This window comes from Spodoptera frugiperda, chromosome 14 (genome assembly GCF_023101765.2).
Source record: "Spodoptera frugiperda isolate SF20-4 chromosome 14, AGI-APGP_CSIRO_Sfru_2.0, whole genome shotgun sequence".
NCBI classification, from domain to species: Eukaryota; Metazoa; Arthropoda; class Insecta; order Lepidoptera; family Noctuidae; genus Spodoptera; species Spodoptera frugiperda.
In genome coordinates, this window is record NC_064225.1 from 9,924,439 (window position 1) to 9,940,631 (window position 16,193).

Genomic DNA, 16,193 nt, shown 5'->3' on the forward strand with positions numbered 1-16,193 from the left:
GTATCGAGGTTGATTACGTTAGTAGTAGCTTTGTTAATACTTTATGAACTGTTTCTTTGTCTGCTATTAGTCCCGTTCTTGATGTTTGGTCACGATATACATGATCGGGGTGTGGGTTATTGTAACTAATACATGTCATGTCATGTTTGAAAAATAAGTCAATACATGAAAAATGTAGTCAACTAGTTTTCCACTTGATTGGTTTATCAAGAACTTCATAGAAAACCGACGTGAAACAACGTTTGCGTTGTGTTTCGTTGTGTGAGTGGGGTTACTGGAGGCTCAATTACCCCTCTTCCCAATCTTCCCAATTCCCGATTCCCAAACAACCCTTAAATTCATAACCCCAAAAGGCCGGCAACGCACTTGTAACGCCTCTGGTGTTTCAGGTGTCCATGGTTCGCGGCGATTGCTTCCATCGGTTGATCCGTCTGATTGTTTACCGGCTTATGCCATAAAATAAGGTATCTAATTACCTATAAAGTGTGATAGATATTCTATCAAATATCTTGTATGACAAATTGACACAAGGGAAACTAGAGTCAGCTTCAGAAGGAGGAGAAAACCTCAGTTTTTTTTAGGTGACACTTAATTTTCGTTCAAAATAACACTTCTCCATTTAACTAAAGAAATGCTGCTACCAAGCACTTGGCACAATGAATCCAGCCCGATAGCATCAGCGTGTGATTCAAAGCCAGCCAATCTATTCCCAAACCGTTCGGCTTTCGCTACAAATCTGAAGCAACTTTGTGTTCCTTTGTTATTCACTTACTTCAATCTACAAAACGAAATGTAAAGCCCTGCCAAACGCTAGGCTGCCACTCCGGCGACAATGACGTTTTGTTCAACAAATTGTACAGTTTACATGGAAATAAGTGCGGCTGAGGCGATGATATTTTTGGCTATTTTAATATATCTGCGTTGATTAGGAGTTCTTTGTATTTTTTGTATGATTGTGCGCTGTTTCATGGGTTGGTTTTTAATATCATTTTTTATGTCACTATAAGAGATAGTATTGTTGTCTGTTTGATCGGTTGGACTTATTCTTCAACGGTCGGATTTTCGAAAAATACGTAGATATCGGGATATCCTTTCTTAGTTTTACCCTTCAGTGGAACTACCAAGAAGTATTCCCAGTAATTTGTAGAAGAACGGAAAATTGACGCATGACTAATTGTCAAAGTAAAATATTATGACTGCATGGTTGAGCAAGCCAGCAGGTTGCTCCCAGTAGTGGGTTCAATTCCCGCTCTCGGACCAACTATTTGTGTCATCCACAAATTGTTGTTTCGACTCTAGGTGTCATGTGTTTGTAAACACACCCACAACGCAAGAGAAAATCCTTTTAAAAAGAAAAATATCTATATCTTGTCACATGGTAGAATAAATTTAAAACCAAATCATTTTCTCTGAAAGCAAATTCTCTCAGAATGGACAAGAATTCCTTGTATCTTACCATACCCACAGTCCAGTTACTCCACATAATCATGTTATTTATAGCTCAGTATCACGCCGCCCGGTGTCGGTGGGAGCATGCACTTGTCAATTGTCATCATATCACACTTATCCAATTCCGAGGCTTCCGCTCCATCACTTGGTAGTTGGTGTCACGACATGATGCTATTTGGAGGACGATCTGTTGTTATGTTTACACTTATATGTTGTTGTTTACACGTATACTAATAGGTTTAAATCATTTATTCTCATTAAGACATAAAAGTCAAATATCGAATCAATATAAAAAATCGTCTATTTACTCCCATCCTTTAAGAATACTGTTCTAATACTTAGGCAATGACTTAGTAGAGTAACCTTTGTAGGAATTATTGCAATGATCATCAGTAAGAAACTTTTGTACGATTTTTTGCAATGTTGAAATGGTATTTGATCAGCATAAAATGCCATGTAGTGGACACCCGCTTAATCTCGCATGAGATTAATGCTCAAAACTTCTCCGCTCCGACCGAAGAGGCCTTTGGTCAGCAGTGGCCGTTTATAAGCTGTTGATGTAACCAGCATAAATTGTTTATTTACAATCAATCCTGTATTTCTTTTGGTGCACCGATATACATTAGTTTTCCTTTTTTGATCAAACTTTTCGGCTTGCATCGAATCAAATCAATTTATTTTCAGAATTGCTTCCATAATTTGTAAGTAACAATGTTCTTAGCCTATGTTAGAAGAATAAATTTTAATAATAACAATGCATACATAAAAATCATGTTGTACATGAAACTGTCTCCATCCTAACTTTACATTTCTTCCTCAGCTACGCCCCACCGACGATGACGGTGACGGTATCATCAGACAGGCGGTCGGACGCGCTGGCGGCGCAGCGGTGGGGCTCGCCGCGACAGGTCACTCTCAAGCGGAGCCCTGGAGCCCCACTCGGAGTCAGTATTGTTGGTGGCAAGGTGAGACATTGTGAAATATACTTTATAAGTGTAGTCACAGGGTTCAAATTTAATTGGATGGGAAATGGAACCCAACGATTTTGTTGACTAAGTATAGATTTATTTTACCTGATTTTTATAGAAAGAATATATTAGATACGCAGAAGAATTGGCTAACTAAATTGAACTCTGTTTTTATCTTCATAAGGTTGATATAATCTCAAATCGTGATGGCGAGGAAGGTGAAGAGAAGGCGATTTTCGGAATCTTCATCAAGAACGTAGTGCCTGGCAGTCCAGCAGGCAACTGTGGGGAGTTACAAGTAAGTTTTGTTATTGTGTCTGCTACAAAATCAGAATAATATAAGTGTGGGAGAGCCATGCTTCGGCGCAAATGGGCTGGCTCGACCGAAGTGATACCATACCATACCATAGTGAACCGATGTGAAACAACGCTTGCGTATTATCCCAATCTTCCCTATTACTGATTCCTCAACAACCCTTAAATTCCTAACCCCCAAAACGCCGGCAACGCACTTGTAATGCCTCTGGTGTTTCAAGTGTTTATGAACGGCCACAATTGCTTACCATCAGGTGATCCATCTGTTCTTTTGCCGGCTAATTCCATAAAAAAGACAATGTTGAACAGGTAAAAGAATTAGTGACTATCATTTAAGACCTCTAAAGCAATTAGTCAAGTAAAACTCACTGCTAGAGAATTTTAACTTTGTGATATTTGCCCAAGACAATTAAAGTGAAATGAGGCCACTACATTACTAGGTCGTTCCACGTGGAGGACTAAGGGGAGGCCTTTGTTCAGCAGTGGACGTCTCTCGGGTGATGATGATGATGATGATGAGGCCACTACCAGCCCATTAATAATTCAATCCCTTAAACTTTTGTTTACAGAAGCGAAAATAGCACAGAACTGCTCCTAGACCATCTTCGCTTAATTCAAACTTCTATCTAACTCCTCAATCTCTCACAGACAGGCGACAGGATCCTGGAAGTAGACGGAGTATGTGTGAGGTCAGCGCAGCACGAACGCGCGGTGCAGCTCATCAAGGCAGCTGGAGACACCGTCACCCTTACTGTGCAGAGTCTACTAGCATGGGTATGTAGATCTTCTATCTAAGAGTATAAGGTGCAAAATGGTGTGAACAGGATTTTTAATAGCCTATTTCAATTATGCTTCGAATAAGGTTTAAAGCATCTCTTGTGTAAGACAACTGCGTAGTTCGTTCGTGTTTGTCTGACAAAACCATCTTTTCGAATGACAGAAAGGGTCCGCACGAAAACCATAGGCTATTTGTCTTCTGGACCTTATATATGTAAAGAAATCATACTACAAATTCAAAAGAAACAAATATAAAGGAATTGTACTCTCATAAACAATTCTTCTTTATAGTAATGCATCTCTAACAGCTTCTAATGATTACCCTCATGACAGAACACAGACTCTTCTGACGTGGAGCAGTCAACTCCGCCCACATCTCCTACCCCTTCCAAGAAGGATGGCAAGAAGTCCCCGGCGCCTTCACTGCCGCAGAAAACTCCGCAGCATGAGATCAAGGTAAGAAACCGTAGAGGAAAGAATGGCAGAAGAATTTAATTATGATAAAAATGTTTTAGAAGACTTTGTGCCTACGACTTCACTTGTTATGGTATTTAGAAGATTTCTTTCATGTAGATTCCAATTTGTAAAATATCGGATCAGATTAGCCATATGGTGACCTAATGGGATGCTGGGGCTTCGCCTTGAAGAGCAGGAGTAGGAACGGGGTGTTTTTTAGTCAGTAACTCCCTTTCGCCTCGCTCAAAGCGGGAAAAGCCATTGGATGATTTTCTTTCCGCAAACACACCTCTACTCTTAATACAAGTGGCAATGAATCTCCTTAAAAAGAAACCTCTACAATAGAGATTATATTTTTTGAAATCTGTGTACTTTAAAGTTCTAATAACCAAATACTTTTTTTAATAAATTGCTAGAATTGGTTACCTTCATAAACTAAGGGTCGCTACTAATAAACAGCCAATTAAAAGTTTCAACGTATCGTGTGAGTGAGATGATTTGTGTGGCTATAATAAGCTCTAGGTATGCAGTCGGCCGTAAATTATCGCTACACCATGTAATAATTTCTCGGCACATAAAAGTCGACGTCACGGCCGTATTAATTTTATGGGAGTCCGCCCCAAGGTCGCCATTGTCTTTTCCTTACTATTATTTTGTTTTATAGTTCTTTCTATGAATTATATATTCCATAAAACAGATTAATTGGGACACGAGATATAAATTAATAAGATTTCCGTGTTATTCAAGGCAATCTCTACAATCGGCTTTGTAAGAAAAGTAGCATAATAACTTTCTGCCGTTGTCATTTCAAGCGTGACGTCATAGATTTGTCATTCATTTACTGTCTAAGACTTAGTAACCAGAAGAATCGCGAAGAAAGTTACGTAAAAGGATAATAAAACGTATTATGTTACTAATTATAATACATTTTCAACGACAATGATATAAATCTTAAAGTACACCCAAATCGAACTAAACATTTCTACACATTTTCTTGATAAAAACCAATAGTCAAGTTCTCTAACTCCAAAATCTTCTCCCCAGATAACAGTGACATCAGAAGCTGACGTGGAAAAAGAAGCGACCGACAGTGAGAAGCCAGTGGACAGCGATCCTCCACCAGCACCAGCCAAGGTGGTGTACTCCGACTCGGAGAGCAGTGACGAGGAAGATGAGAGGGAGCTGCAGGGCAGGACCTATTCGGATAAGGGAGTGGAGGTGAGTAAGAGAATGAGGATTTGTGCTGCACCAGGGATGGGAATAAAAGAGATGTTTGCGTGTAATATGGAATGCGGTTTTGTATATTTTGATAGTGCAATAAAATTAAGGTTAATAGATTAATATTTAAATACTCAGCCAAACGCAACTTAATTTGAAGACGCGTCCAAGAATAGTTTTGTCGCTACAAATTCTTTAAAAAATGACAGAGATAGCACGATATCTAAGTACAACTTAAAATTGTGTAGTGTTCTAGTATTCGAGTGTAAGAAGAATAGGTTAGGTTAATACAGCATTAAGGTATCAATCAAATCTATCAGAATGCAAAAAAATAATTTACGTTTTTCAAAAACTGTGAGGAGCTCTTTTTATGTGAGAAGTATAAATATTGAAAAGAGGCAATGACTTGACTCGTAAGCCAAATATCATGCAAAATCATTTCTGACGTCATGATATCATGAAAAAAATACCATCTGACTCAGAATAAGCCACGCACCAAAAAATAAGAAGATTGATGGACCGCTGTCAACTATTCGAATAATTAATTGGTGTTTTTGAAGAACCTGAGGAAAGAATTTTGGTGGGAACATTTTTGTCGCCAGTTGATTTCAACTTTGGTTTTTTTTTTTTGAAAGTGTCAAGGGCACCGATGCGAACAAAGTCATTAAAGTTTGCGGTATGTTAGTGCATAGTTTTGAAACTTAAAGAATAGGTGGTGATATATTTCCAACAAAAGTTACTTGCTTTTAGAAAAATGATTTTTTTTTCTTGAGTAAAGTAAATAGGTTACAAAATAATGTTCTTCACGTAGCTGTTACAGACCTGAGTATTATATTTAATGTGTTTTGTGGTTTAACATGTAATCGGAAATAAAAAAAAAAAACGTGTAAGCAAAGACCAAACACCCTTCGTCACTTAGGACCAACAATGTTTCTCTCGATACTAAAATTGGTCCTTTCATCCGCCAGATCGACAGAGCATCAGCAGGAGCAGTAAAGCGCAGCAAAGAAGAGAAAGAAGCGGATCCAGAGGAAGAAGATGACTTCGGCTACACGACAAGTGAGTGGAAAGATACATTGTTCGCTCTAATCAACTTCTCTTTTTATATCGTCCACGTTTACTTCTACGCGTGTCTCATTGAGCATAACAGGTGAAAGTTCGGGAAACTGCGGTTTAAGGTGTAGATAGACGTATCTTATTATTTTTATATATAAAAATGTTTTTTTTTACATTCCAACAAATTAAGAACTTTAATGCCCCAGTACACAATGGCGTATGCTGGCCCACTTCAGGCGATCGCCATTGTGTACAGGGATTTAATGTTATGTAGTGGCGGACATTTGTCAATCGTAGGGCGCAATCGGAATGTTCGCTTCGAAGGAATCGCAAGTATTTTGTCAAGCAGCAATGAGCCATGTGCCATTGAACACCAAGTGATTGTGGCCTACGGTTACGCATTGTGAACCATGGCTCATCACAGGCCATAGTGTACTGGGGCCTTTAGCATGACGATTCGAGTGGTGCGGTAAACAGACTGAGAAAGACGGTTTTGAATTCTAAGGACCACGTGATAAGATTCACTTTGTGTTTGAGAAACACTATTTATTAAGGAAAGTGATAAGTCACATTGTTTGTGTTGATCTATATTTTTTTATTAATATTAGGAATAATTTGATTATATTAAGAATGATTACCTGCTTATAGCATTTTATATAAGTCACACTTATAACCTTTTAAACAAACTTATATATGATCTAAGTATTGATTCATATTCCGATTCTGAAGTCTTCGAGACATTAAAGCAAAGTGTGATGAATGGACGGATGATTCTACGAAATTGATTTTATTTTAGCGTGAAATTTAACGTAGCTGAACGGTGTCACCGTTCACAGACCATTAAACAGTGCAGTGTCAAACTGACGCTAAGGTTTCACAGGTCGTAAATGTGATCTGTTCCCATATACCTACGAGTATGTTGTATAACGTATTCTGAAAGTCTTAAGGGATTTTTTCTCTTTGGAAAACAATGCTGTCTCAGGGTGTCTCAGTTTAATTGCGGGCGGGGGTGCTGTACACCGTATGTCAAAAATACATGTAGGTATAAGCGGAATTAAAATTAAAAAATCTTACTGTATTGTTATTGTTAGTGTAGCATGGATTTCCGCAAAGTAACGCCTGATTCTATTCTATATACAAATAAATGTTTTACAATAAATTTGTATATAACCATTTTGAATGGAAGAACTCCTATTTTATTTCATAAAAACTTATTGCATAGTTACCACCTAAGATACTCTTACGTATAATATTTATTATACATTGTGGTCTATAATATATACTAGTAATACTAATAAACTAACCGCGAACTACCTAGGAAACCAAGTTAACCAGAAACGACCACATAAACTACACAATATTGTAAATTTTGTACCAGAGACGGAAGTCTGTGGTGGGAAAACATGTGGGGTTCAAGGTTTAAGTGGTGTAAAAATATAAATATATTACCCATTACCTTATTAAGGAGGTAAGAATAGATTTTAAGAGTTAGGCTGGTAAACAAGTAGTCTGATTATCTGATGGTAAGCTGACCCATGGATACCTGAAGAGTTACTAGTGCATTGCCGGTCTTTTGAATTGTTAGTAATTTAAGGATTGGAGATTCAGAGGTTGGAGAGATTCTTTTGGTAGGTTGACGATAAAAAGTAAGCGAGAATTTGAGTAGCGCAAGGTGTATGGACTGTCTGTTTTATTTTGAGGTCACACACCTACGTATTTGGAATTTACGATCTCACAAATATGGACAGGGTCAGGGGCTAGTTTTGGTTGTGCTGATTAGTGATAAGGCTGAGCCCTGGCCAGGGCAATAATTATGGATACAAAATTGAGAATATTACGCACAAGGTGGTGGTCCTATGGAAAGATTTTAGAAAGTTTAACATAACTTTTTTTATTGGGGAAAGTCCGCAACAACTTTGCTTACCGCTGCAACTAGATACAAACATGAAAACACTAGAACACTGAAGTCCAGCGCGTCCCAGGGACATGAATGACTGTCTTGACATGAAATAATTCAGAAGATATTATTTGAGGAGAAGAAACAACACAACTACGAAGAGCAGATTTAGTAATCATTATTGGATTTTACTTATACTATGACTGAATATATTTTTCGAAAAGTATACAGAAATGATGGATGAAAGCAGATTTACGAAAGAAATATACAAGGCGAATATTAGTGAAACCGTCGGTAAAGGCGCCCTAGATGGGCATATAGCGACCACCGATCGATTAAAAATGGCCAAATTAAAAGTACCTTTAACTAACGAGCATGCATGAAAAGACTATATGAATGTTGATGAAGCAAAAGAGATTTGTAAGGATCGTAGCAATTGGAGTTTCATTGTCTCTGCCTACCACCATTGGAGGCAGGCGTGAGGTTATGTATGTATGTATGTATACAGAAAATTTAACCTTGAATAATCATGATGACTTCGCCACACAAATCTATTTGTGCCACCAAACAGAATCGGTTCGTTCTGGTCATGCAGCATGTGACATCAGCCACCAGGCACCCATTGTAAACGACACCCACATTCACCATAACGCTTTATGTTGTTCGTGGAAATTTGTATTTACTTTATTAGCATCATTGACATTTGGTACGCACCTACAATAGGTGTGACACTATATGGTGTCATTGAGATTATTTTGCAAGAATTGTCTTGAATATTTTCTATATCTTTTTACCCGACTGCGCCAGAAGGAGGGAAGTCATCGTAAAATTGAAGCAGTCGGGACCCATTCCAGAAAGCCAGCCGTATGTGCCCTCACTAAGTCTTCATATTTAGGGTTTTTTCATTTTCTTATTATAAAGAAACGCAGTCGGGTTTTTTAGTTTTTTAAATAACCATTTTTGGATAGATAAATCTGTTAAAAGGACCGAAATTAATGACATCTCGATCCAAAATCTTAGAATGAATAGTTTTCACGTTAAAAACTTAGATCCATCCATAGATCATATGATTATTTCAGGTTCAGTGCTGTATTGACATAAAATTTTTACTTTCTGTAATTCTTTGGACCTAGCTTTACTGACGAACAATTAGGTAAATTTGATATTTCAAAAGTGCCTAATTAAGGATTAATTGAAATAAATGCCGTGACTTTGACTTTGGACGTGATATTTCTTAAAATAAAAGCTAAGTTCTCTTCTTTCCTAATTTTTTCCTAATTTTACTTCTGGTTTCCTAGGAGCAGTAAGTAAAAAGAAATCGGGTATACATACATTCAGTAAAAGGCGTAATTTTACCCAGGTATAACTTAACCGTTAACACTTTTTTTAACAAATGCGTACCGAAAGACCAGTATTACTAATACTAACCGCTAATACGTTCTCACGAGAACATAGCTCATCGTTTTAAGAAGCGTTGCTTATAAAAGCAAAGTTTCGCTGAAACAACTTACCGTAACTCCTGGCGGCCTAGTTCGCGAGTTTGTCTGGAAATATTGCCTGTAATACATGTTGCAGCGTTTTTGTATATTGGCGGTATTTTAGCATGATGCTTTGTCGTTCAAGAGGGATGTTTTAAGTTGATAATAAATAGTCTTTTATTTTTGTGTTATTAAAGTTGCATGAACATAATTTCTTGTGTATCGTGGTCGCGTCTACAAACAACATAACACCCAGACCTGAAACAACAATTGGTGAATCACACAAAGATTTGTTCCGTACGGGAATGGAACCCACTGCATGTTGCGAGGCAGCCAGAGCGGTGGCTGCAACCGTGCAGTGAATCGTGGACTCGTTTACAAACGCATTATTTCACTTACCCATTTCAAATCCGATCCGGAACAATAACTTGTTAATCATACAAAGAATTATTCTATGTGAGAATTGAATCTGCAAATCGTTGTGTTTAGGCAATCACCTAGTTTCTGCGCGAATGGTGCGTACTGGAAAAAACAATAATTTTATTATCGTGATTTGAAGTTAAACCACTCTTTTGCAGAAACTTTAACTTTAAATCCTATTTACAACTTGAAGAGCCTAAACGAAACTACACTCATAGACTTTACTTGAAAACAAAAACTACTATTTCTATTTGCGGTAGACTTTAAGCAGGGAAACTTTTTAACAAATATTGGTAGCCAAAGTTTAAATGAAACCCAAATAAATTTGGAAAAAAACATTGAAGAGGCTAACGTTGTTATTTTCTACAAAATTGGTAAAAATAGCTTCCTTTATAATCCTGCTTAATCCTTTACTAATAAGAGGAGCCTCCTTTTAAATCCCACTTAATCCTTTTACTTAAATGGGATTAATGGGATTAAGATATAGGTTTAAGAAATAAAATTTTAACGAGGCGAGGGCGTCCACTAAATGAGCCTTAAAACAAACAAGAGCTTATAAATTAATATTGATCTTCTATAAATACCTTTTTTTTTTGAGTGGAGAAAACCATCGAATGATTTCTCCCGCCCTGGGCGAGGCCAGAGGAAGTGTCAGACTCTTACTGAGTTAAAACCACCCTGTTCTTACTCCTGCTTTTCGAAGCAGCTAGGTAGTCAGCAACGACTATTAGAATATTATTTTAGTAAAAATTTATAAAACATTCCTACATTATTCCATCACGTAGATTTTTTTTATTCCGTAGTATAACATTAATTTCTATTTTAATAGTTTTTTTTAATAATGTATCTTTTCACTGCTTGCTTATTGTTTTGTTATGTAAATCATTATTTTTTTAAATAAACGCAACACATGTAGTATTTGTTAAAGAGTTTTATTTTGCTTGAAAAAGGTTACCTAAGGCTGTTCTGTTTTGGCTTTATTTAGTAAAATCTGCTTGTGTTAAATATTATTCTTAAAAACTAGTCATTGCCATACTCTATATCTGAGTGTTTTTTATGTACAGGTATATATAGGTAGGTAGGTAGGTAGCATTTATCAACGCCCTTTACCGGTGTAGATAACACAGTAATCAATACTAGGTAGGTAACATTACGGCAAGCAGTATCTTATTGACAATTTTCACTCCATTAAAGTATTATACTTTATTATAAAAAAAAATGTATTGGATTTAACGAAGGATTGGATTAAAAACTAAGTGCAAGCGTCTTCTACTTGGCTTTTGATGCTTACGAAAGAACTGGCAGAAGTGCATAATTATACACAGTATAACACACACCTTTGATCAATTTTTAAATCAAGACATTTCAAAGCGCTACCCTTATATGGCTGATATTCCACCAATTTGCACCAAGCGTTTTGCTTTGAGTTTCCTTGAGCGAACCGCTAAGGAATGGAATTCTTTGCCGGAGTCTGTGTTTTCTACAAAATACAACTTGGGTGTCTTCAAGTCCCGAGTGAACAGGTTCCTCATAGGTAGGCGTGCTCCATCATCAACCACATCGTCGCTATTACCAGGCGAGATGGTGGCCAAATGCCCTCCTACTAAGTAAAATAGCGCAGTCACACTTAAAACTACTCGACTGACAAGGCAATCAACAAACATCAAATATACTACAGACGAACTAATTACGTCCTTAAACAAAATACCATATAGTTGGAGCATAGAAAATATATAAACATTTAATTATAAGCACGCGAGCCGTACTGTGAGCACCTGCTCGCGTATTGTTTATTGAGCTCGACCTTCGAACGTCAAAAATAGATGTTTATATGCCATCGTGCAGGCTGCGGACCGAAGGACCAGTTTGTACAAATTTTAGTTTTTAGTGCAATATTTGGAGGTGTTGAGGTAACCCACAATTTACGACATTCAGGTGTCATCAAAGACATGGTAAATTAAAGAAATGATTTTGTTAACACACACACATTAGTTTAAAATCATACACAAATTTTAGCTGTCATAGTAATCAGATCTGATGTTTTTGCTTAGTGTGTAGCTCATGGAAAATTTTCATTTTTGTAAAAGATTCTCGTTTTTGTAGAAGAATCTACAATAATTTAGTTTCTTTTTAGATTACTGATTCTTTTACTGATAAAATATTTTTTCTGGTACTGGTAAAATAAGCAATTATTTTTTTTTAAAGAAATTCTACCAGTTTTTCCTTTCCTAAGAAAGTATATAAACCTAACAACCTAAGACAACTAACCTAACCTAAGAAACCTATATGCAAATTCATTACAACAAACATTTAGTTCAAAAACGAAGGCTCAGAACGAAACATAGTTTAAAAAAAATATAAGCTTAGTTTAAAAAATATAATCCTAGTGGTCCTTCTGTCCACATTCTTCCACAGCAACCATTCACCGATTGATTCGATTCGATATCAGCATGAAAGTTACATTACATGGAAAGTATAAGCGAAGCCGGCGGTCGAGCCGTGTTTGCGACTTATGAGCAAAACTTCTCATGTAAACCTTACTTCGGGAACATATTCTTATATACTTCTTATATCGTACATGTTGAGATGGAATTATGAAAATCCGCTAAGGTCAGGGAATATTTTAGTGGTTTTTAGATATTGATTCGAGTTCGATAGTGTGTGTGAGTGCGTGATGGAGGAATAAGTTTTGTTTGTTCATAATTAAGAGGTATTTGTAGGTAATATTTTTACGGATTTCATGATAATATGTCTATGCAAAAACACCGTTTTCAGACATTTTACTCTGGGGTACATAGTACTTTCAGGTATATTCCATTCCTGATTTTTTTAATGCACAGCTTTTCACATTCTCCGTGGTTGGTAGTTCGCAGTTTAAAAGGTCCTTTAGGGAACAGAGAGTAAAGTTGCTTAAGAAAAGGGCTTTCTGCCCAAACTTTCTGGGCAACCGGCAGCTACGCAACGTGTAGCGGGTTCCATTCCCGCATGGAGTAACGTTTTGTGTGATCCACAAATTGTTGTTTTGGATATCATGTGTATAAATGAACTTGTATGTTTGTAAACGCATCCACGACACAGGAGAAAATCCTAATTTGGGGCCAGGTTCACAAAAGAAAACATCAAAATTACCCATCTAAAAATAAATCTACAATAACATAAACTGACTAAGCAGATCAGTTTGATTGCCTCTATGTTGCGGTACAGTTATGAATAGGTTTCTATAATTACTCTCAATAATAACATTGGAATTGAATGTGTTGCATTCTGCAGCTGTCGGTTGCAAACATCCGGGTTTGTTTGTTAGTACTATCATTTCATTTTAATTTTTGGTAATGTGTGCTGCATTTTTGACTTTTCAGTTTTTGATTGAAAATGTATTTTCTAGTGCTTTATTGATTAAGTTGTCGTGGTGGTTTGAAGGTTTAAGACGCGTGCTTCTCATATATAAAGGTGGGTTTGCCTACCTACCAATGAGACGTTTTCCAACTTAGATTAAAGACTGTGAGTGGGCTGTCGTCTGCGGTATTTCCGAACCGATATGACCTTCAAGAAAAGAGCATACTCCTTTTTATAAGTTCGGCAACTTACTTGTGACTCCTCTGGTGTTGCGAAACTCCATGGGCGACGCTAATCGCTTACCACGGCCTTTTGGGGGTAAATAATTTTAGTGTTGTTGGGAAATCGGGGATGGAAAAGATTAGGAATTGGGTCTCCGGTAACCTCACTCACAAGAGTTGTTTCACGTCGGTTTTCTGTGAGGTCGTGGTATCACTCCGTTCGAGCCGGGCCATTCGTGCTAAAGCATAACTCTCCCACACTTTCCGCAATCGTATCATTGGAGAGTACACTTATAGCATTTAATGGTCCTAACAGTAACGACGTTTCATTTAACATTTCAAACGACCTCTTGACAGAAATGCATAGTTTCAAATGAATATGTCCACACGAAAATAGATACCTCGTCATAATTATGACCTCACACATCTATACACCGACTGTTATTCGTTCAGAAAATATTCAAATAGCTCTCCTACTCCTCAATACCGGAACCATTGTACGAAAATAAACAAAGTTTACGACTTACATGTGATTGAAATTAATTCGTGAGAGTAAGGCCGGTGTCATAGAACTAGGCTCAAGCGGAGATCTGTGCCCTTAGTACGAGTTTGCTTTACGTTTAAAGTTAAGGAAACGAGAGTGCGTTCTGGGCCGTGATTGGCCGGTACGAATGGACTGACCAATCAGAGCGCCGAACGCGTTCTCGTTTCGATTGCTTTAAACGTAAAGCAAACTCGTACTAAGGGTACTTCTCGAACATACTTGGAAAGGGATGCACGTATCTGTTAATGTATTAATTTGCGTCTTTAATGTTTTTTATGGGATACGCCGTAAACGAGCAGACGGATCATCGTATTGTAAGCAATCCGGACATCATGGCCCCGCAACTAAAGTTCCCAATCCTCAACTTGTAACGCCTCTACAAGTTGAGGATTGGGAACTTTCAGGTTTAGAGAGATTGAAGAGTGGAGGAATTGGGCCTACCACTCATGTGGCGAAACAGAACACGAGCGTTGTTTCACGTCGGTTTTCAGTGAGGCCGTGGTATCACTCCGGTCGAGACGGCCCATTCGCGCCGAAGCATGGCTCTCCCACACTTAAAACTGCCTTTTTAACTATACTTGAGAAGAGCTCTCCGCTTAAGTCTAGTTCTATAGTACCAGCCTAAGTCCGTCTGACGACTGATGTTATGTTATGATGTATCGTCAGAATGAAGATATGTTATATTTTATTGTGTCGTAAAAATGTAACTACGTGTACCGTGATGTTTCTATTTTTGTGAGCTGATGTACGGGCGGGGAGCGTGGCGAGCTTGGGAAGCGTGGACAATAGTTGGTTTAGGAGTAAGCCTCTTATGTGCACTAAGGCACCACCTTTGTGTAGTACAAATGTTGAGTTTTATACTTTAATACATTGAACGCCGTGGTGGTCACCGGTGACCGACGTTAGCGGAGGATTTGTCTTCAATAGTTTTCTATTGGCTGTCAAAGACTTAAGATTATGTTATGTTTCGTTTTAAAGAAGTGATAAATGTATTCCAAATGTAGCATGATGATGCTTGTTTTGTCCAAAATAAAAATTAAATTCACTATCTTAAGGATCACGCCCTAATTCTCTACAAGTTTCAAGCCATGGTAGAGGCTCATATTCTTGAGCAGCATTCCGGGATACACGACGCGGCGATCGTCGCGCTGCTACTGTAGCCGATGTCATATCATAATTAATTATAGTACCTATATCTCACGAAAGTTAAAATAAAATAATAATTATTTGAATACACAAATAGTTATTGTATATTAAAAGTGTAATGGGAAGGTACTGCCTAGTTCAGGAGACAAAGCTTAATGTAATTTGTATGTTGGTATAAAGAAATAAAGAATAATTATGAGTTGTCAATCCTCCAGGCCTGTGTGTGACACAAGAGGCCCGCCGTACAAGCACCTGACTGAATGCATTCAAGTGTAACTCGCGCGAATTTGTGTACCAGAGCACTGCGCTAGTTTACATGTGTGTAGAGACACACACATCAATACATTGATGTATGTGTGTCTTGCTCGCTTGGTATTTGAATATTTCACTATTTTTCGGGCCATTGGAGTTGTGTAGAAGGATTTAGGTAAGATGTGATTGTAAAGATGAATGCTAAGCAAGATAGAAATGGTGACTAGGTGAAGCAATCTAATTGTAACTTATAACTTTGGCTCGACCGGAGTGACACCACGGCCTCATAGAAAACCGACGTGAAACAACCATCCAACAACCGTCCATGGATGGCGGTGATTGCTTACCATCAGGTGATTAGTCTGCTCGTTTACCAGCTTATACCATGAAATAAGCCCTCAGGTGATCCGTCTGCTTGTCTTAATAATCGTCAAAATAGATATCTACTAACTAGGAAACATCCTTATGAAATACCAACACTTTGGATCGAAGCAATAAATTATCAGAAATTTCGTCCACTTTATAGTGATACTTAGTAAGTACTGTTTACTCTAAGTTTTACGGCTCAATCAAATGCACCGCATTCAAAGCAGACGTGTAAATATTTGACCTAGTGTAACGCATGCAATTTTGAACCTTATTGTAAAGAGTTTAACTATG

At 37.6% G+C, this 16,193-nt stretch overlaps 1 protein-coding gene across 5 annotated transcripts in view; it reads left to right on the top strand.

Annotated features, from left to right (window-relative positions):
• Positions 1–16,193, top strand: part of LOC118279390 (uncharacterized) — a 201,908-nt gene that overhangs the window by 93,130 nt on the left and 92,585 nt on the right. For all 5 annotated transcript variants that reach the window (XM_050698322.1, XM_050698325.1, XM_050698326.1 and 2 more), the window contains 6 exons: positions 2,270–2,414; positions 2,602–2,715; positions 3,381–3,506; positions 3,843–3,965; positions 5,010–5,183; positions 6,152–6,242. In XM_050698322.1, the coding sequence (XP_050554279.1) occupies positions 2,270–2,414; positions 2,602–2,715; positions 3,381–3,506; positions 3,843–3,965; positions 5,010–5,183; positions 6,152–6,242 (773 nt within the window). The remainder of the gene's footprint in view (positions 1–2,269; positions 2,415–2,601; positions 2,716–3,380; positions 3,507–3,842; positions 3,966–5,009; positions 5,184–6,151; positions 6,243–16,193) is intronic.